The sequence below is a fragment of the Mus caroli genome, unplaced genomic scaffold (assembly GCF_978045245.1).
Source record: "Mus caroli unplaced genomic scaffold, Mus_caroli_1 scaffold_3, whole genome shotgun sequence".
NCBI classification, from domain to species: Eukaryota; Metazoa; Chordata; class Mammalia; order Rodentia; family Muridae; genus Mus; species Mus caroli.
Genome location: NW_028227258.1, coordinates 20,740,542 through 20,763,157, shown reverse-complemented (window position 1 = coordinate 20,763,157; position 22,616 = coordinate 20,740,542). Strand labels below are relative to the sequence as shown.

General features: G+C 38.4%; 1 protein-coding gene across 1 annotated transcript in view; it reads left to right on the top strand.

Annotated features, from left to right (window-relative positions):
• The window catches only part of Stpg2 (sperm tail PG-rich repeat containing 2), a 504,085-nt gene that overhangs the window by 30,363 nt on the left and 451,106 nt on the right, over positions 1–22,616 (top strand). The window contains exon 6 of the mRNA XM_021158500.3: positions 7,503–7,614. Within this exon, the coding sequence (XP_021014159.1) occupies positions 7,503–7,614 (112 nt within the window). The remainder of the gene's footprint in view (positions 1–7,502; positions 7,615–22,616) is intronic.

Below are 22,616 nucleotides of genomic sequence, written 5' to 3'. Positions count from 1 at the left end.
CCGGTTATTATTTTTTTTTAATTACGTATTTTCCTCAATTACATTTCCAATGCTATCCCAAAAGTCCCCCACTCCCCCCCTTCCCTACCCACCCATTCCCATTCTTTTGGCCCTGGTATTCCCCTGTATTGGGGCATATAAAGTTTGCAAGTCCAATGGGCCTCTCTTTCCAGTTATGGCCGACTAGGCCATCTTTCGGTACATATGCAGCTAGAGACAAGAGCTCCGGGGTACTGGTTAGTTCATCATGTTGCTCCAACTATAGGGTTGCAGATCCCTTTAGCTCCTTGGGTACTTTTTCTAGCTTCTCCATTGGGAGCCCTGTGATCCATCCAATAGCTGACTGTGAGCATCCACTTCTGTGTTTGTTTGGCCCCGGCATAGTTTCACAAGAGAGAGCTATAACTGGGTCCTTTCAGCAAAATCTTACTAGTGTATGCAATGGTGTCAGCGTTTGGAAGCTGATTATGGGATGGATCCCTGGATATGGCATTCTCTAGATGGTCCATCCTTTCATCACAGCTCCAAACTTTGTCTCTGTAACTCCTTCCATGGGTGTTTTGTTCCTAATTCTAAGAAGGGGCACAGTGTCCACACTTTGGTCTTCATTCTTTTTGAGATTCATGCGTTTAGCAAATTGTATCTTATATCTTGGGTATCCTAAGTTTTGGGCTAATATCCACTTATCAGTGAATACATATTGTGTGAGTTCCTTTGTGATTGTGTTACCTCACTCAAGATGATGCCCTCCAGGTCCATCCATTTGGCTAGGAATTTCATAAATTCATTCTTTTTAATAGCTGAGTAGTACTCCATTGTGTAAATGTACCATATTTTCTGTATCCATTTCTCTGTTGAGGGGCATCTGGGTTCTTTCCAGCTTCTGGCTATTATAAATAAGGCTGCTATGAACATAGTGGAGCATGTGTCCTTCTTACCAGTTGGAACATCTTCTGGATATATGCCCAGGAGAGGTATTGCTGGATCCTCCGGTAGTACTATGTCCAATTTTCTGAGGAACCGCCAGACTGATTTCCAGAGTGGTTGTACAAGCTTGCAATCCCACCAACAATGGAGGAGTGTTCCTCTTTCTCCACATCCTCACCAGCATCTGCTGTCACCTGAATTTTTGATCTTAGCCATTCTGACTGGTGTGAGGTGGAATCTCAGGGTTGTTTTGAGTTGCATTTCCCTGATGATTAAGGATGTTGAACATTTTTTCAGGTGCTTCTCTGCCATTCGGTATTCCTCAGGTGAGAATTCTTTGTTCAGTTCTGAGCCCCATTTTTTAATGGGGTTATTTGACTTTCTGGAGTCCACCTTCTTGAGTTCTTTATATATATTGGATATTAGTCCCTTATCTGATTTAGGATAGGTAAAGATCCTTTCCCAATCTGTTGGTGGTTTTTTTTGTCTTATTGATGGTGTCTTTTGCCTTGTAGAAGCTTTGCAGTTTCATGAAGTCCCTCTTGTCAATTCTCGATCTTACAGCACAAGCCATTGCTGTTCTATTCAAGAATTTTTCCCCTGTGCCCATATCTTCAAGGCTTTTTCCCACTTTCTCCTCTATAAGTTTCAGTGTCTCTGGTTTTATGTGAAGTTCCTTGATCCACTTAGACTCGACCTTAGTACAAGGAGATAGGAATGGATCGATTCGCATTCTTCTACATGTTAACAACCAGTTGTGCCAACACCATTTGTTGAAAATGCTGTCTTTCTTCCACTGGATGTTTTTAGCTCCCTTGTCGAAGATCAAGTGACTGTAGGTGTGTGGCTTCATTTCTGGGTCTTCAATTCTATTCCATTGGTCCACTTGTCTGTCACTATACCAGTACCATGCATTTTTTATCACAATTGCTCTGTAGTAAAGCTTTATGTTAGGCATGGTGATTCCACCAGAGGTTCTTTTATCCTTGAGAAGAGTTTTTGCTATCCTAGGTTTTTTGTTATTCCAGATGAATTTGCAGATTGCACTTTCTAATTCGTTGAAGAATTGAGTTGGAATTTTGATGGGGATTGCATTGAATCTGTAGATTGCTTTTGGCAAGATAGCCATTTTTACAATGTTGATCCTGCCAATCCATGAGCATGGGAGATCTTTCCATCTTCTGAGATCTTCTGTAATTTCTTTCTTCAGAGACTTGAAGTTTTTATTATACAGATCTTTCACTTCCTTAGTTAGAGTCACGCCAAGATATTTTATATTATTTGTGACTATTGAGAAGGGTGTTGTTTTCCTAATTTCTTTCTCAGCCTGTTTATTCTTTGTGTAGAGAAAGGCCATTGACTTGTTTGAGTTAATTTTATATCCACCTACTTCACAGAAGCTGTTTATCAGGTTTAGGAGTTCTCTGGTGGAATTACTCCCGGTTATTTTTGATGGTATTTTTATGTTTGTATGGTTTTCTTTTGGATTTGTTGAAATAAGGTAACTTTCTTGCTTTCTCTAGGGTGTAATTTTCCTCCTTGTGTTGGTGTTTTCCATCTATTATCCTTTGTAAGGCTGCATTTATGGAAAGATATATAAATTTGGTTTTGTCATGGAATATTTTGGTTTCTCCATCTATGGTAATTGGGAGTTTTGCTGGGTATAGTAGCCTGGGCTGACATTTGTGTTCTCTTAGGGTCTGTATGAGATCTGCCCAAGATCTTCTATCTTTCATAGTCTCTGGTGAGAAGTCTGGTGTACTTCTGATAGGTCTGCCTTTAAATGTTACTTGACCTTTTTCTCTTACTGCTTTTAATATTCTTTCTTTGCTTAAGGCAGTTGGTGTTTTGATTATTATGTGATGGGAAGAATTTCTTTTCTGGTCCAATCTATTTGGAGTTCTGTAGGCTTCTTGTATGTTCATGAGCATCTCTTTCTTTAGGTTAGGAAAGTTTTCCTCTATAATTTTGTTGAAGATATTTACTGGCCCTTTAAGTTGGGAATCTTCACTCTCCTCTATGCCTATTATCCTTAGGTTTGGTCTTCTCATTCTGTGCTGGACTTCCTGGGATGTTTTGGGTTAGGAGCATTTTGCATTTTGCATTTTCTTTGATTGTTGTGTCAATGTTTTCTATGGTATCTTCTGCACCTGAGATTCTAGCATCTATGACTCCTGATCTCTTTCCTAGGTTTTGTAACTCCAGGGTTGTCTCCTTTTGTGATTTCTTTATTGTTTCTATTTCCAGTTTTAGATCCTAGATGGTTTTGTTCAGTTCCTTCACCTGTTTGTTTGCATTTTCTTGTAATTCTTTAAGAGATTTTTGTGTTTCCTCTTTAAGCTCTCCTATCTGTTTACCTGTATTGTCTTGTATTTCTTTAAGGGATTTGTTTATGTCTTTCTTAAATTCCTCTATAATCATCATGAGATGTGATTTTAAATAAGGGTCATGCTTTTCTGGTGTGTTGTGGGTAACCGGGGTTCACTGTGGTGGGAGAACTGGGTTCTGATGATACCAAGCAGCCTTGGTTTCTGTTGCCTATGTTCTTATGCTTGCCTTTCACCATATGGTGTTAGCTGGTCTTTCTGTCTCTGACTATGGTTTGTCTTTCCTGCAAGCCTGTGTGTCAGAACTCCTGGGGGACCGGTTTTCTCCAGGAGGAATTTAGGTATGGAGAGCTGTGGTACAGGGTCAGCTGTAGGGTGCAGACAGAGACCAGAAAGATCCTGTTCCAAGATGATCCTTGGTTCCTTGTCCTGATGCCTCTGTGAGGGTCCCTCTTGGGCCAGGAATTTGAAGAGAATTGATGGCTGTGTAGGCACTCCTGGGAGACCAGCTCTCTCCTGGCAGTATTTGTGTATGTAACTCTGTAGCACAGGTTCAGATCTGGATGCAGATGGGAAAGTGGAAGATTCCTGTCCCAGGCAGCTCCTTGGTTCCTGAGGATCCTGGATGGGTTCTGGGCGGGTTCCTCTGAGCAGCAGAGGTGGTCCTACCTGTGCTCACAGGCCTGTCCTCACTCTTGGGAGGCTCGCTATTTGGGTATGGAGCCCTGTGGCAGAGGATCTGCTCCAGGCCATGAACTTTCCTCTTAGCATTGCTTCCATTGTGTCCTATAAGTTTGCTTATGATGTGTCAACATTTTCATTAAATTCTGGGAAGTCTTTAATTTCTTTCTTTATTTCATCCCTGACCAAGTTATCATTGAGTAAAGAATTGTTCAGTTTCCTTGTGTATGTGGGCTTTCTGTAGTTTTTGCTGTTATTCAAGACCAGCCTTAGGCCATGGTGATCTGATAGGATGCATGGTATTATTTCAGTCTTTTTGTATTCGTTGAGGGTTGTTTTGTTACCAATTATAAGGTTGATTATGGAAAAAGTACCATGAGATACTGAGAAGAAGGTGTATTCTTTTATTTTAGGGTGAAATGTTCTGTAGATATCTGTTAAATCTATTTGGTTCATAACCTCTCTTAGTTTCACTGTGTCCTTGTTTAGTTTCTGTTTCAATGACCTGTCCATTGGTGAGAGTGGGGTGTTGAAATTTCCCACTATTATTGTGTAGGTTTCAATGTGTGTTTTAAGCTTTAGTAAAGTTTCTTTTATGAATGTGGGTGCTCTTGCATTTGGGGCATAGATATTCAAGAGATGCTTTCTTTTAAAACCTGTAAGAGATTCATTAGAAGGGGTAGCTTACAGTCAGAATTAGGGAGAGCGTTGTCATAGATGTGGTACACCGTGGCCAGAGGAGTCTTCAGAGAAACCCTAGAACTAAGAAAGTACCCAACTTTTAAACCCTTCCAGGGGGTGGTAGGAAGTTTCACATCTTGTGATTTATTTCAACAGCACACATGACAAAGAGCATGGAACTGTTAGGAACATAAATTAGGGGCTGTGGTTAGACTCAGCACAACAAGGCTACTTACCTCTGACCTAGGGGGAGCTGCAAGGGGTCCATCTGCTAATGTTCCATATAGTTAGCTTTGACTGTTGTGTTATTTTAATTAATTGTGTATGTATGAGCCTCTCCTCATCCCATGTAAGTCAGAGAAGAGGGTTCTGTTCAGGACAGAGAGAACCTGAGTTCTCTGTCCACTCTGCTCCTGTGGCAAATGCTTTTCTCAACCCTGAAGCATGGTTTCCCTTCCTGGTTGAGTGGACACCAGCTTCTCCGCTGGCTCATTCTTCACAGCGTTAGTTTTCTTCCTCTTGGGAAGTCTCCAGTGATTCTTTACTCTGTACCCAGGCACAGACACATGATGATATCAGGAAGCATAGTTTGAAGCTCAGACTCCCGACTGTAGCTCCTTCACTGAACAAATACTAAGTCATTTATTTCTATGTGCTAGCATTGAACTTAGTAACAGAGTAAGAACAAAGCTTGACATTTTTACGTTTGAAGAACTTGTACCTAGGTTATTGCTCTTACTGTGCTACTCTTCTAACCCGAAAAGTATATCTTTGTATTTTATTATTATTTTTTAATTGTGTTTGTCTGGACTTACCTTTTTTCCTAATAGGATAAGCCCTATAGATTCTTCAAACCTTCACCTTCCTCCTTTGGGCATATTCTTTAGTTGTTTAGCATTTAAAAGAGTAAATATTTTATGTTCATGTGTTATGAGAGCTGTTTGTTGATTTTGCAATTTGGCAGTTTTGTACATGTGTACGGTATATTCTGATCACTCTTATGGGCACTTCTCATCTCCGTCTTACCCCTGCCAGAGCCCCTCCTTCACTTCTGTCCCTTTCCCAGAGCAGTGACGTTGATTTTGTTTTGCGGCTCATTTATTTGCCCAGGGTTGTCCCGTGGTCATTGGCTACATAACCTCCCTCCTTCCAGGTTGCTGGTTTCTCTGCTCCCTGCTTGCATTAGCCTAACTAGCAAGAAGGGCAGGCAGGGTTGTGCGCACTGTTCAGTCTGGGTGTGCTTGCCAGCTCTCACCCACTTCATTTTTCCTAATGTTGACTCACTTCCACCGTCTCCCCCTCGCTATGCCATTTGTAAAATGTTGTTTTATCCCCAGCTCACCTGTTTTTCTCTTCACCTTTTCCATGTTGAGCAGCAGGGCAGAGTCCTGCATTGTGTTCCTGGCTGCTTCAACCCTGCAGCTACCATTGCTCTCTGCTCTGACTAGGTCGCCTGCATGGCTGTGTATTTTATTTGGAGTTGCTTCTCATCCTGCAGTGTACATTTTCTAGTTATTTCCTTCTGTTTTGGATGTTCGTGAGTTACAATTCTTCTGGGAGATTTTACATGTAACAGAGGGAGGGTTGGGCACTCTGACAGGGGAGATGTATTTATAATCTTCTCTTTGGGAAAGAAGTGGGCATAAGTATCACGTAACAATTCTAGTGTCATAAACATACATTTATTTCATGGCTGCAAACTCATTTAAAGTTATGAAAAACAAGCTTACTTGTAAAATTTTATACAAATAAAATTAGTGGAAAGTGAGCCAGAGTGGTGAAAGCACAGAATTCTGAAATTAGCGGCAACTATCAAATAACCTAAAGTCTGTTTTTCTGTTACCTATGTTATTTTAATCTTTGTGTAGTTAGCAGAGATTTTCAAAAAAAAATGTTGAATGTCTTTGCAGTTCTGTTCAATAAGTAGGAAAACCAGCAAGTGTGGTTTACTTAAATACAATTCTATCAATGATTAATGCTATAAGTTGTAGTGGGTTTATTGGGCCCTGAATGACATTAAATACCCTACATCTGTTTTTTTTTCCTTTTTCATTGTGTTATAGAGAACTAATTATTAATATGTCCAAGTATAGATGAAGAATACGAAGCTAAGAGAGACTGCATGGTTTATATTAGGTCATAGAACCAGCAGTGTGATTCTTAGCAGACTGTCTCCCTTTAGCACGTGGAACTCTTCACTGCTGTTTTCTTATTTCTTTAAACTGTCTAATAGCAATGAAAATACATTTTCTCTTGATTCTAAGAGATTGTTATGCACTTTGCCTTGCTGCTTTATGTTATAAGTAGAAAAGGCTATTTTTCTTATTTTAAGCAGAAATTAAAATACCAAGGGATTTTTGGATTTTAAAGACATACATAAGTAGAATATCAGAACACTTTTTAAAAAAAATTACCTTTGATGATGTCTGTTCATGCTGCAAGTATCATGGCCCATTTTTCCCTTGGAGTAGTTATTCTTAGAGCAATTTTTTCACAGTGCTCTGAGTTTTAATTTCCTTGCTGTTGTGTGTGTCTGTATATATGTGTGCATCTATGTGCACATCCATGCTGAGGTCAGAGGACACCTTGTGGGGATCCTTCTCTTCTCCTAGCTGAGTTCTGGGGATGAAACTCCGGCCATCGGGCTTGATATCAAGTACATTCAACTCCCTGACCTATCTTGGCAGTCCCAGTACTCCATTTAAAAAAAACCAAAACTAATCAACATAAAATATATTTTCATAAAAATTTGAATGTATTGATCCAACCTGTTGATGTTATTAAATCCACTTGAAGCAGAAGCTTTTGGTATAAAAATTATATTTGCTTATAAAATATTTGTTTATTTAAAATTGAAAACTCAAATTCTATCTGGATTTTTGAAAGGAAAAGGAAACTACATTGTGAAAATATTAACATCAAGAGAGATCAAGAGCATAATTATTATACATATGTCCCACGGCTATATGAAGCGATAATATTGCAGGAGGAAAAAAGGGTAAGTTTAAAGGGATATTTCATGAATTTTCTGTGTATGTCTACTGTACCTGATGGCTGTGTTACCCAACGGGCTTTGTAGAAGTAGCTACAGTACATGTTCACTCTGCAGTACAGTGGTCACTGGCTCTGCTTGGATACTTACTTTATCATAAGGAATTCACTATTCCTGCTTTTGTTACTTAAGTATTGGACAGTGATTTTCTTCAAATATCTTTAAATTGACCTAAGTTTTTCTTTAAGAATAATAATTCTAGTATTAGGAACAGTAATTAGGAATAATACTAGTATTTTAGAAATAATAATTAAGAAGACTAGTATTATTAGGAATAGTAATACAGAATAACACTAGTAATATTAGGACTAGTAATTAGGAATAACACTAGTATTATTATTCCTTCCACACCCTTACTTCCCTTACCCGTGGTTGCTTTTCTATCGTCCTTTCTCTAGTAAGGTTATGACCTAGATACCTTTAAAAGTCCTGCAATGTCAGTTTACTTAAGTTCTTTCATTGTCTCAAGGGCTTCTTAATTTGTGAATTTTGTTCTTTCTGCTTTTTAAAATAAACCAAGCATAACATTTTGTGTGGTTTTAATTGTAAAAGCAAGATTTTCACCTTTTTTTGTTCCAAATTGTGTTTCTATCCACATAAAACTCATTAAGATATACTTTCTGCTTTTAGATATATATTGAAAATTTTTTCCCATTTGAAAATTTTAGGTAAATAAAACTCTTATTTCTCCTGTGTAATATGTTTTAACCTAAGAGGCAAAGGTTGTAGTGCAAAAATTTAAAAAGGGATACAGTTAGAGTAAGACTAGCTGACTCTCCATTAGAAAGATCTAGCAACTATTTCAGTAAGATTTTTCCTACCCAAGATTCCCTTGGCTTACATGTTAGCCAACAATGAATCATTTACCCAAGATAAAACATAATATAATGTTAGAAAAAGATACATAATCACAACAGTAATGCATTTGTTCTAATAAAATAACAATTATACTTTAAAAACCAGATAAAAGTATTCATGTTGATTAGTAGGTTCTAGTGGATATATGAAGTAATTTTATATTGTAGTGTAAAACTATATTCTGAAACTAAATCTAAAACTATGATAAAGCTTTTGTTTTCTGTTAAGGTTTTATTTATCAACAGAACTTATTTATACATATGCATAAGATTTTTGTCATTGAAATACAAATAAATTATTGTCAAAAGTATTTTTCTGACTGCATTGAAGACAGAATCCAAAGTACCATCATGTTAGGCTAATATTCTTTCATTTTACCTCAAACTCGTCCTCATGATGATGTTTAGTGGCAAACTTTTGGTGTCTATTAAAGTTACAATTGCATTAAAAATCCTCTTTTTATGATGTTACATTTTCTTAGAGGAGAAAAGTTTATATTAGATGATTTTAAGGTTATAATAAGATTGCCTGTATTATTACATTGCTCACCACAATCTAAAGTGATTAAAAAATACTTTTGAAATAGGTAAAATAACAACATGATGAACTGTAGTCAATAGCAATGGAGTGAATTTTGATTTTTTTGAATATTACCATTTGTGGATTTTTCCTGTGATCATATTCCTGAGTTTGGGATCGTGCATTATTCAGTGTGGTGTTCTTAGTGTTTACCGCAGTGCCTGGGATATGGTAAGGACTTGAGTGATAGGTATTGTATAACAGCGTGATTTCCTCATACTGTCATGTCATTTTATATCATGTAGGAGCTAACATTTCTAATAAAATAGTATTGCTGTCTTAACTTTGAGTTCACATTTAGAAAAGCTGTTTTAACTTACAGTTCTTTCTTTATCTCCAGTTTTGATTTGTTTTTGCATTGTCTTTAATTTATAGTAATTATAAAATATGTGGCAAAATATTATCTCATAAATATCATATTGTACATCACTATTATTTGTTGCACATGGAAAACTCTAGGACATATTGATGGTAATGTTAGAAATTGTATTGTGTCAAGGAAGTGGTTGGCAGAATACTTACATATTTTATTTTAACATATTTTTTAATTTTTAATTTTAAGTTGGGAATTTCCTACAGTATATTTTGATCACATTTACCTCCAACTTTTCTTTCTAAATCTTTCTAGATTGATCCCCACTTCCTCATTCCTTCTCAACTTCCTGTACTCTCTCTCTTAAAAAACAAAACAAAAGAAAGCCCCGAGTCTGCTTTCTGTTGTCCCAATACTCACAAGCCATTCACTGGAGTGTAGTTGACCACATCCTTAAAGGAAACTGACTCTTCTTCCTTTAGAAACAATCAACTATTAATAGCTCTTCAGTTAAGACAGGGTCTTGTAAGCCCTTTCTCCCTCCATTTTAGACCACTGACTAGCTTGATCCTGTATAGGTGTAAAGCAGGCAACCATGCTTACTGTGAATTCATGGGGTGCTGTCATGTCTTGGGGATGCTATTTGACCCTGATCTTCTCCAACCTCTGGCTCTTATAATCTTCTCACTCTATCTTTTGTAGATATTGGTATTTGTCTTAGTTAGGGTTTTACAGTTGTGAACAGATACCATGAGCAAGGCAAGTCTTATAAAAAAAAACAACATTTAATTGGGGCTGACTTCCAGGTTCAGAGGTTCAGTCCATTATCATCAAGGTGGGAGCATGGCAGCATCCAGGCAGGCATGGCTCAGGCACAGCTGAGAGTTCTATGTCTTCATCCAAAGGCTGCTAGTGGAAGACTGACTTCCGGGCAACTAGGGTGAGGGTCTTAAGCCCACACCCACAGTGACACACTTACTCCAACCAGGCCACACCTTCAAATGGTGCCACTCCCTGGTCCAAGAATGTACAAACCATCACAGTATTCTAAAGATCCAAAGTGATCTGAGGAGTTGGCTCAGTGATGAAAGTGCTTGCTATACAAACGAGAGGATCAGAGACCTTATCCCCAGAGCCTATGTAACTGTTGGGTGGGCACGATCTCAGACACCTTGCCTCAGACAAGAAGATGGAAAAACAGTCACAGAAGATTGCAGGCCCTTGGGCCTCCATTATACTTGAGCGCTTGCACATATGTGAATATTCAAACATACATGTCTGTACATCACATACACACATGAAAAGAGGAAGAAAAAGAAGAAATAGTTCATTCTATATGAAAAAGAAGAATGGTTTCATAAATAAAGGCCACAAAGTTTTTCAGTGAACTATCAGAGAGTACTTACTTTGGACACGTATCACAACTACTCGACTTCATGGTCCTATGTAAGGAGCTATGTACAGTGTGTAATAAATACTGCTGTTTAATACAGCACATTGGAATTGTCTATGGGTATAACGAAGTCATTAGGAGTCAGTTATATACAATATCTATTTTGCAGATTAATCATTGTGGTTTTCCCCTAGGACCTTTAACAAGCCTATATTTTGGCCCTAATAAGTAAAGCAGGTGTTAAGATACCTCCTGGGCATCTGTGCCACCATTACAAACCAGCTAGCTTACCTTCCCAAACAGGGAGCTGTAGCTGACACAGCTGGGCAAGAATGATGGTCAAAGTTTTGGCGCCACCTAGTGAAATTTACAACCAAAGAAAACACATGGTGGAACTTGTGGCAGAGGATGACCTAGTCAGTCATCAATGGGAGGATGGCCTTGGTCCTGTGAAGGCTCTATGCCCCAGTATAGGGGAATGCCAGGGACAGGAATGGAAGTGGGTGGGTTGAGAGGCAGGGCTAGGGGGAAGGGGATAGGGGATTTTCAGAGGGAAAACTAGGAAAGGGGATAGATAACATTTGAAATGTAAATAAAGAAAATAATTTAAAAAAATGAAACCAAAAAAAAAAAAAAGTTAAAACTGGAAAAAAAAAAAAAGTTTAAGTTTCCTCTCCGTACTGTAGGGCATTTCATCTAAGGTCCCTCCCTTTGAGTCCTGAGAGTATCTCACCTCCAAGGTCTCTGGTGCATTTTGGAGGTTCCCCCCCACTTCCTACCTTCTGAGGTTGCCTGTTTCCATTCTTTCTGCTGATCATGTTCCCCTCTCCCCCTCTGTGTCCCCTTTCCTAGCTAGGTCCCCCCTTGTGATTGCTTTCTTCTCTCTCTCAAGTGGGATTGAGGCATCCTCACTTGGACCCTTCGGCTTGTTGACCTTTTTGAGTTCTGTGGACTGTATCTTGGGGTATTCTGTATTATTTATTTATTTATTTATTTATTTATGTATTTGCTAATATCTACTTATTAGTGAGTACATACCATGCATATCCTTTGGGGCCTGAGTTAATATTTTCTGGTTCCATCCATTTGCCTTCCAAACTTAGGATGTCCTCGTTCTTAATAGCTGAGTAGTATTCCATTGAACCACATTTTCTGTATCCATTCTTCTGTTGAAGGACAACTGAGTTCTTTCCACCTTCTGGCTATTATAAATAAGGTTGCTATGCAGTAGTGGAGCATTTTTTTTCTTTAGGTGCTTCTCAGCTATTCGAGATTCCTATGTTGTGAATTCTTGGTTTATTTCTATACTCCACTTTTTGATTGGGTTGTTTGGGTTTTTGGTGGTTAGCTTCTTAAGTTTTTTACATATTTTGGATATTATCCCTCTATTGGATATGGGGTTAGTGAAGATTTTTTCCCAATCTGTAGGTTGTTGCTTTGTCTTATTGACAGTGTCCTTTGCCTTACAGAAGCTTTCCACTTTCGTAAGGGTCCATTTATTAATTTTTATCAGATATTTTCTTTATTTACATTTCAAATTTTATCCCCTTTTCTGGTTTCCCCTCCGAAAACCCCCTATCCCATCCCCTCTCCCCCTGCTCACCAACCCATGGTTTCCTGTCCTGGCATTCCCCTACACTGGGTCATCGAGCCTTCTCAGGACCAAGGGTCTCTCCTCCCATTGATGTCAAACAAGACCATCCTCTTCTGCATACACAGCTGGAGCCATAGGTCCCTCCATGTGTACTCTTTGGTTGGTGGTTTAGTCCCTGAGAGCTCTGGGAGGGGGTACTGGTTGGTTCACATTGTTGTTCCTCCTATGGGGTTGCAAGCTCCTTCAACTCCTTCAGTCCTTTCTCTAACTCCTCCACTGGGGACCTTGTGCTCAGTGCAATGGTTGGCTGAGAGCATCCACCACTGTATTTGTCAGGCACTGGCAGAGCCTCTCAGGAGACAGCTATATCAGGCTCCTGTCAGCAAGCACTTGTTGGTATCCAGAATAGTGTCTGAACCAAATAACCCGATTAAAACATGGGGTACAGAGCTAAACAAAGAATTCTTAACTGAGGAATACCGAATAGCTGAGAAGCACCTAAAGAAATGTTCAAAGTCCTTAGTGATCAGAAAAATGAAAATCAAAACAACCCTGAGATTCCACCTTATACCAATCAGAATGGCTAAGTATGTTTATATAAATATGTAACTAATAATTACAGAAGAGGTAATGAATTGGAAAAGGGGTGATGGTTCATATGAAAAGGAATAGAGATGGATAAAAGTAATATAAATATAGCATATTCAGTTATGAAATTCTCAAAGATATTGTAGTGATATTAATATTGTTGTTTGAAAAAATCTACACCTGTTTTTTTCTTATGGTAATGTTCTAATATTATTTGGATGTCTGCATCAGGCATGTATCCTTTATATAAACAAAACCATTTACTTCACAATTAATCTTGATGTTAATGCAAGAAATATATTTTGATTTTTTTGGTCCTATTTTTTCCTTTAAAAAATTTGTATTTAGGTATTTTGTTGGGTAAAGTAGATTTATGAATCCTAAATATTAAAGTAATTAAGGTGTAAGGCTGGAGAAGTGGCTCAGTGGTTCAGGAACTTGATGCTCTTACAGAAGATCCAGGTTTGTTTCTCAGAACCCCCACATGGAGGGTCACAGGTATCTGTAACTCCAGTTCTGGGGGTTGTGACAACCTCTTCAGGCCTCTGTGGGCATTAAGAATGCATGTAATAGATATATACACATGCCAGCTGAATACTCATAACATAAAAATGAAAATAAAACTTTAAAAAACAATTAATGGATAACTATAGTTATTGGGGTAGCATGTGTATGCACAGGTATATGTATGCACACATATACATATATGTTATATTGATTATTGGGGTACATTGGGTGAAGTTGTCTCTGCATATTCAATTGTTAATTCTGTACTGGCAGAGAGCTAAATAAATGATAGACGGATTCTGGTATTGCCATTTCTATGGCCCATTAACTGGTTTTCTTTTTTTCTTTTCTTTTTTTTTGCTATTTCTTTTTTTTTTTAAGATTTATTTATATGTAAGTACACTGTAGTAACCTCTGAGCCATCTCTCCAGCCCCATGATTGCTATTTCATATATCGTTTTTTTTGTTTTGTTTTGTTTTTTTTTTAATTTAAAAAATTTTTTATTACATATTTTCCTCAATTACATTTCCAATGCTATCCCAAAAGTCCCCCATAGCGCCCCCCACTTCCCTACCCACCCATTCCCATTCTTTTGGCTCTGGCATTCCCCTATATTGGGGCATATAAAGTTTGCAAGTCCAATGGGCCTCTCTTTCCATTGATGGCCGACTAGGCCATCTTTCGGTACATATGCAGCTAGAGACAAGAGCTCCGGGGTACTGGTTAGTTCATCATGTTGTTCCACCTATAGGGTTGCAGATCCCTTCAGCTCCTTGGGTAATTTCTCTAGCTTCTCCATTGGGGGCCCTGTGATCCATCCAATAGCTGACTGTGAGCATCCACTTCTGTGTTTGCTAGGCCCCAGCATAGTCTCACAAGAGACAGCTATATCTGGGTCCTTTCAGCAAAATCTTGCTAGTGTATGCAATGGTGTCAGCATTTAGAGGCTGATTATGGGATGGATCCCCGGATATGGCATTCTCTAGATGGTCCATCCTTTCATCACAGCTCCAAACTTTGTCTCTGTAACTCCTTCCATGGGTGTTTTGTTCCCAATTCTAAGAAGGGGTAAAGTGTCCACACTTTGGTCTTCGTTCTTCTTGAGTTTCATGCATTTAGCAAATTGTATCTTATATCTTGGGTATCCTAAGTTTCTGGGCTAATAACCACTTATCAGTGAGTACATATTGTGTGAGTTCCTTTGTGATTGGGTTACCTCATTCAGGATGATGCCCTCCAGGTCCATCCATTTGCCTAGGAATTTCATAAATTCATTCTTTTTAATAGCTGAGTAGTACTCCATTGTCGCGTCCGCTCTCGACCAGCAAGAACGACACGACCACCAGTCCTTCTAACAGCAGTTTATTCAGTCTTCATCTTTCTTCTTGTTTATATCTCCCCCTGAACCCTGGGCCTCTCACTTATATACTCTCAGTTCCCATCCACTCACAGCAGGCCACATCACCTCACCAGGTACGCAGCTTCAGCTAATCAGGGCAGCAGGGGCATATCTCCACCAAATGGATTCGCCAGTATCCTGGTACACCTGCGCAGCTCTCATGATGTTTGTGGCTCATATTCAGATGTATGAGGAAGTCAGGTGCAAGTTATAAGACTTAGCTGCAGTCCCTGGCGCCTTCTTGGGACTGCTGCCACACCTGCTCCCCACACTCCATTGTGTAAATGTACCACATTTTCTGTATCCATTCCTCTGTTTAGGGGCATCTGGGTTCTTTTCAGCTTCTGGCTATTATAAATAAGGCTGTTATGAACATAGTGGAGCATGTGTCCTTCTTACCGGTTGGAACATCTTCTGGATATATGCCCAGGAGAGGTTTTCTATTTTGTAAATACTCATTCTTCTTCACCTGCCTAAGGCAATCTAGAACTGTATCTGATTGGCTGTAATAAAGATCTGATGGCCAATAGCTAGGCCTAGAGTGGAAGGTGTGTCTTCCAGGCTGAGAGAGGAACTCTCGGAGAAGAATTCAGAAGTGGGGGATTCAGCCAGCAGACACAGGGGTAGATGGATAGATAGACCAAAGCTAAGCGGAGAGGTATAGCTGGTGGCCACGTGGTGGCTGGGATGGAATGCCAGGATTAGTCCGGTTAGAGTAGCTGAGAAACTGCCCTAGCTAAAAGGCCTAAGCTTTTGTCTTAGTCAGGGTTTCTATTCCTGCACAAAAACAAGACAAAGAAGCAAGTTGGGGAGGAAAGGGTTTATTCAGCTTACAATTCCATACTGCTGTTCATCATCAAGGAAGTCAGGACTGGAACTCAAGCAGGTCAGGAAGCAGGAGCTGATGCAGAGGCCATGGAGGGATGTTCTTTACTGGCTTGCTTCCCCTGGCTTGCTCAGCCTGCTCTCTTATAGAATCCAAGATCACCAGCCCAGAGGTGGTCCCACCCACAAGGGGCCTTTCCCCCTTGATCATAAATTGATCACAGTTGGATCTCATGGAAGCATTTCCTCAACTGAAGCTCCTTTCTCTGTGATAACTCACTCCAGCTGTATCAAGTTGACACAAAACTAGCCAGTACAGCTTTAAAATATTAAAAAGCCTCTCTGTCTCTGTCTGTCTGTCTGTATGTCTGTCTGTCTGTCTATCTGTCTGTTTATTCTGTGTTCACATGGATTGCGACTGTCATGGATCGTGAGATAATCCAGTGAAGTTCAAGCTTGGCTCCTTACTCTACTAAGCCAATTTAAGAGTCAATTTCCCTAGTGACAGAAGCAGCAGCCATTGTCTTAAATTCCTGTACAGAAAGCAAAAATTTAAAATGTAGTTTATAAACTACTGTCATACTTTCAAACTTGATTAAAATTATTACTCACTGAATGATATTTCTCATAAATTTATTTATATATGAAATGTGCATTTCAAAAAACAGTTGTATGTTGCCACTGTAGATTTTATATTGATGTCTCATAGATTGTTTTTTTATATTGTTATTTTTAATGAATAATTCCAATGTTATTTTTAAACAGCTTAGGTATAATATGATAAAAACTTTATTTTAAAAACAACTGACTCTGAATTTTCATCTGTTTTCCAAAGTAAAATGATAATCTTTGTATTTCATAGAAGCAGATATGTATCTCATAAGTTGTTCTCAATAAGCGAACATTTTTAAACAAAGTAAAATAATTTTAAAGAAGCTAGAGATATTCAATAATATTTTCAAAGTAGCATTTGGAAAGATTTATGTTGATAATCAAATTATATGTAACTATCCATAAATAGTTTTATGATGGAAAATATTACCACTTATGTTTTACAAATATATGTTGCTATATCACAATAGGGAGTTCATAACTCATGAGTCAGTCAGTCAAGAAATGTAAGAGGAATTAAGGTCTCCAAATAGATGTCAAGGTTATTTTCGAAGAATGGAGATAGTATAGAGTAGTAGTATATTTAAGACTTGTTAGACATGTGGTAGTGACGAAGTAATGGAAAAGAGAGTAGTGTCTTGGTAAGACTAATGAGCATCTGCAATAGTCAATTTTGCTTTTCAAACTGAACCTTTTAGGTGATCAATCAGTCAGGAGAGGTAGGCAGTGACCACTAGGTGGATCATTAGCACTCCGCTGCCTGTGTGCCCAGGGTGACCCACATCTGTCTTCATTAGAAGTTTGCTTGATGCCAGGAGCGAACAGATGGTCATTATTGCCACTGCTGCCCTATGGGCCGACCTAGAGGGCATACAAAGTCATTTTACCCACCACATCCACATTTACCTGTTTTATTGTGGGAAAAACACTTGAAATGATGAATGCTAAGGTATTTTTGTAAATATTCTTATGTAGATTCACATTTGCAAATAATTTATACCAAATATTATTTTGGAGAAAATGGAAATTATTTCAATGTCTAGTAAAAATATAAATTATGGATACCTGAAAAGGCTAGGTTATACTTAAGTTATAAATTGGTGTGGGCTAGTTGTAAATTTTTATTCAGATTATGTTAGTTTAATGGTATTGATTAAATATAGGTCAAATCTAAATAACATGATTACCTTTGATGGCACATCTGTTTCAAGATACCATAGAGTCCAACATTTTCCTCTATTAATCTACAGGACTTCAGACAGATTATGCTTTATAAGAATGTGCTAAGACTCCACATTTAAGATATTAGAAGCTTTGTGTCTATATATACAGTGAATATGACGTAAAGAAATGGAGAATCATGTTTGTAATATTAAAACATGCAGATCTAGCGATGAGTTGTATCTTTAAAGGACGTTCTGTGAGTGATAGCAAGCGCTTTGCAAGGATGCAGGTATCATGTCCACCATAACCCCTTGGTTATCAGCAATTAGACTCTGGTTGTGTACATTTTCCTTGTGTTCTAGTGTTCTTGCTTGCTTGCTAGTCTTTTTTTTTTTTTTTTTTTTTTCGAGACAGGGTTTCTCTGTATAGCCCTGGCTGTCCTGGATCTCACTCTGTAGACCAGGCTGGCCTTGAACTCAGAAATCTACCTGCCTCTTCATCTGACCCTTAATTAGAGATCACTTTCTAACATGGGTGCTTCCTCTAACAAACTAATTTTACTTGCATTGTTTGGAATTCAGGGAGTGTACTGAGGGTGTGTGTGTATTCCAGCTAGCGGGGTTAAAGATGTGTTAATTAAGCCAGATCACACAGACCTAGGTCTTTGGATGTGATCCCTTGTCAGAGCAGCCATGTTGCTGGATTAAAATTTCTTTATACACAACATATATTATTATCGTTTCTCCTTTTTTCCCCAACTCCTTTTGGATTCTCCCCACATCCACCAAACAAAACTTTTTTTTTTCTTTTATGGACTAGAAACTAAACAAACCAGAGCAGGACAAAATAAACAGAAAACTAAAAGCCAAATAAAAACCACAAGAAGTAGATACAGACCTAGAGACACACACATAAAAATCTCATAAAAACACAAAATCAGAAACAATTAATATATAAGCAAAAGTTCTGCAAGGCAAACCAACCAACTAACCAATCAACCAACCAACCAATCAACCAACCAACCAACCATCCAACCAACCGACCAACCAACCAACCAACCAACCAACCAACATTTCCAAACTCCCAAATAAAGCAGTATGAGACATAAAAACCCTCTAAAAATATTATTGAGTTCATTTTGTGTCAATCATCTCCTATTAGGCACAGGGCCTGTCTTTTGAGTTTGTTTTGTATACCCTGCTAATATTTGTTGGAGAAAACTAATTCATCCTTTGCAAATATTTATCAATTGCAGATGGTTTCTGGGGTAGGGATGGGGTTTGTATATACTTCTCTCAGTGCTGGGATCCCATCTGGCGCAGACCTGTGCAAGCCCTATACTTGCTGCTACAGTCTCTGAGAGTTCATATTTGCATTAGCCCCACTGTATTGAGAAGATCCTGTTTCCTTTGTGTCCTCTGTCCCCTCTGGCTCTAGTAGTCTTTCCACCTCCTCTTCTCAGGTTTCCCTGAGACCTGAGGGAAGGGTTTCATGGAGACATTCCATCTAGGACTGAGATCTCAGTTCTCTAGTTGTGTGTTATCTGTGGCAGAAGGAAGATTCTCTGATGCTGATCTAAGCAGTATACTGATCTGTGAGTACTGCAGAATATCATTAGGGGTGTTCCTTTAGCACAATAGTAGTACCTGCTTTCCCCCTAGGTCCATAGTTTATCTAGTCTTAGATTCCTGGCCATCTGAGCAGTGTCAGAGATGAGTTCCATATCATGGAGAAGGCTTTAAATCCAAGCAGACAGTGGCTGGTTACTCATAACTTTTGTGCATTTATTGTACCAGCACGAGATAGGGTCTTTCAGAGGGACTGGGTCTCACTGATTTGGCCAAATTAGCTGGCCAACAAACTTGAGAGATTATTGGAATCCGCCAAAAGACCCTCATTCACAAAGACCACAGAGATTGCCATTGCTTCAAACCACAAGAGGATTTTTATTGATCCAACGCATTGGGGGACCCCCCTCAGCATTCAGGCAAGAGAAGAGACCCAGAACAAACAAAGAACCCACTTTGTATACTTTGTAAGGGGCAGATTTAGGCAACAGAGCTAGCTGGCTTATTCTAATTGGTGTAGTAAGTAACCCTTTCAGGCATTGATTGGTTTGCATAGGGTGACTGCCATTGGCCTAGTGACTCACTCTGCCTGCCCTTATGGTGGGTTATCAGCAAAGCAGCAGTACATTTTGAACTTATGGGTCAGCTATTAACGTCACAGCTACTAATGTCACCGGGAATTCTAGTGACAAGGTCAGGGCAGTTTGTGGTTTTTCTCAGAATTCAGTGTGGGGCGGGGTAGGGGAATTTTTCTAGGAACTGCTAATATTGTTATGGTTATTTTTGTGAGAACAGCTCATTTTGTTCTGGCAGCTGTAGACTTGGTCATTTTAACCACTATGTTTGGAAAGTCCCTTTAGAGGGTGAAGGGGCTAGGTGGTCTTGAATTTATTTTGGATTCTACAAGATCTGCCTGTTTATGCTTCCATTGGCTGGGATTAGGAGTGGTTTCAGCCACATTGTACTTTTATGTGGGTTCTGGCGATCAAATTCAGGCAGTAACCATGCTTATATGCAGCAAGGTTACTAACTGAGGTATTTTTCCAGCCCCTAATTCTATGTTGTTTTGTAATATATTTTTCAAGTCAGGTTATATAAAAACTATCATACTACTAATTGTTTATTTGCAATTTAAAAGATAAGACATACAGCTGGGTGTGGTGGCATACACTTTTAATTCCAATACTCTAGAGATAGGGGCTACACTGGGAAACTCTGTCTTGAAAAACAATGAAACAAAACATCTCTCTCTCTCTCTCTCTCTCTCTCTCTCTCTCTCTCTCTCTCTCTCTCCCCCTTCTCTTTCTTCCCTCCAATCTCTCCCATGAACCCTCTTACTCCCTCTCAAATTTATGGCCTCTTTTAAAAATTATTATTGCTATACACACACAGAGAAATATGTAAGTAAACCTGCTGAACATGTTTAGTGTTGCTTAAATGTATTTAGTCTCAGGGCTGAAATACTTGGTATTTGATAACCAAACAAGCAGGGAGGCTCATCTCTGGGGAAGACTTATTCTCCTTTTCTGAGAAGACTTTAACTGCCTGTAGCACTTTGTACAACATGGCCACATGAGATTTCTTCCTTCTATGTTAGCATAGCTATTTTTATTGTCATTGTTCAAGTCTTGTTTAGGCAGCCATACTATTGAGGTTTCATGGGTTTGATTCCCTGTAACAATCTCACAGGAGAGAGACATCCTTAGTCCTCTGGCTCATAAAATTCTTTTTTCCACTCTGTCCTTTGATGTTCCCTAAGGTGTAGGAGTTGTGTTGTAGATGTGTTAGTTGGTGCAGGTACCCTAAGATCAGTTGTAAAAATACATTTTGACTATTTGTGGTGCTTTGTAATGGTCTGAAGCTTGTTTGATGAGGGGGGAAACTACCTGTGGATATAAGTGTAGGTATTTAGAATACAGTTAGGAATTATACTGGTTTAAGAAGGTGGCTATAGCAAGTTCTCTCTTAAGCTCTGTGACCTCATTAGTCATGGCTATTTGCTAGACTTGTATAGTAACATGCATGATTTTTTTTTTTTTTTTGAGTGGGCCTTAACTCCAATTAGACATGGTTGGTTACTTCTAAGATAGAAATGCCACTATTGCACTTTTGGGGATATATTTCCATACTGTGATTCATAGGACTTTTGATTGCTTTTCTTCCTTGGTAATTTTCTAGGATTCACATAGGAGGTTTTCTTAAGTAGTCTATGGTGTGGGGAGCATTACCACCCCAAGTGGCATAACTTTTGTGAAATAAATGAAAACAGAAAGCTGCTTTGCCTTGTTAATTCAGTGATCAATGGTTGATGGAATTCTGGATGATAGACAAATATGTGAATTTAAAACCCTCAAACCTTGTGTTTATGACTATCAATAGAGCATACTATTAACAAGACTTTAACAGCTAGACAGAGAAGTGCTTATTTCTGAAAACATTTCTCAGTGTGTTATCTTTCTCCCTTGTCCATTTTAACTTTATATTTAATATTTTAATACAACCAATAGAATAACCCAAGTGTGGCTTTTGTGAAGGTATACAATAAAATGTTACATATATTTTATATTTTGATGCTGCCATCTTTTTCTGTCCCAGAAACTTAGCCAAGGCCATGTAATCTTTGTGATATTGTTGATTACAATACTATTAAAATATAACTTAGTTTAATTTCTAGAACATGTTTTCTGGTTTGTAGATATGTAACAATAAAGAATAGTATTCAAAAAATTAACTCCTGTACTTACTGTTTAAATGATCAAATATCTCTTATTGTCTCATTGAACTAAGGTTGTCTTTTAAACTAAGTTATGGTACTTATAGTATAGTTCTACTGTGTTTGGTCAGGATCAAGTGCTTTCTATAGCTTTTATTATTATAGGGTTTTAGACTTTGAACAAGAGCGCATTTAAAATTCAGATCCAGAATTGATTTCTGAAAAATATTCACTTCTGTTTCTTTCTAATAATCAAACACATAGTCTCAGTCTCCCATTACACAATTGCTTTTGTCTGAGGAGAGTGATTGACTCTTAGCAAACCAGATGGATTGCTTAGATTCCTGCAGAAATGGGTGAGAAGAAAACATTTCCTCAGTGCATTCTTACGATTGATGAGGGCACGTTTGAATGCTGAGTCTTCTGACATCCATAAATGTTAACCTCTTAAAAGGGAATTGAATTTCTTCACATTTCTGAATATACATTATATGGTTAATAAAAAGAACTGTAACTGATATTGATTGTCAGAAATAATAAAGGTGTGAATAAATAAAATGGTCACTTGTATACCTACAGGTGAAGAGAATAAATTAGGCAATTTGAGTACACGCAATACCCTTAATAGTGAGAGTGATTCATGGATATTGCATATTTTTGATTCATGAGTAGCTACATTAATAGTTATTCTGGTAGAAAGGCCATTTCTGCTGGCTTTTATCCATGTGCCTACAGATGAAGATATATTTTTTCTTGTTAGGTATGGATAAGGGAATGTGACATGATCTCTTTTTCTAAATGGAATAAATATTAAAGTGCGCGTCTCTTTAGATT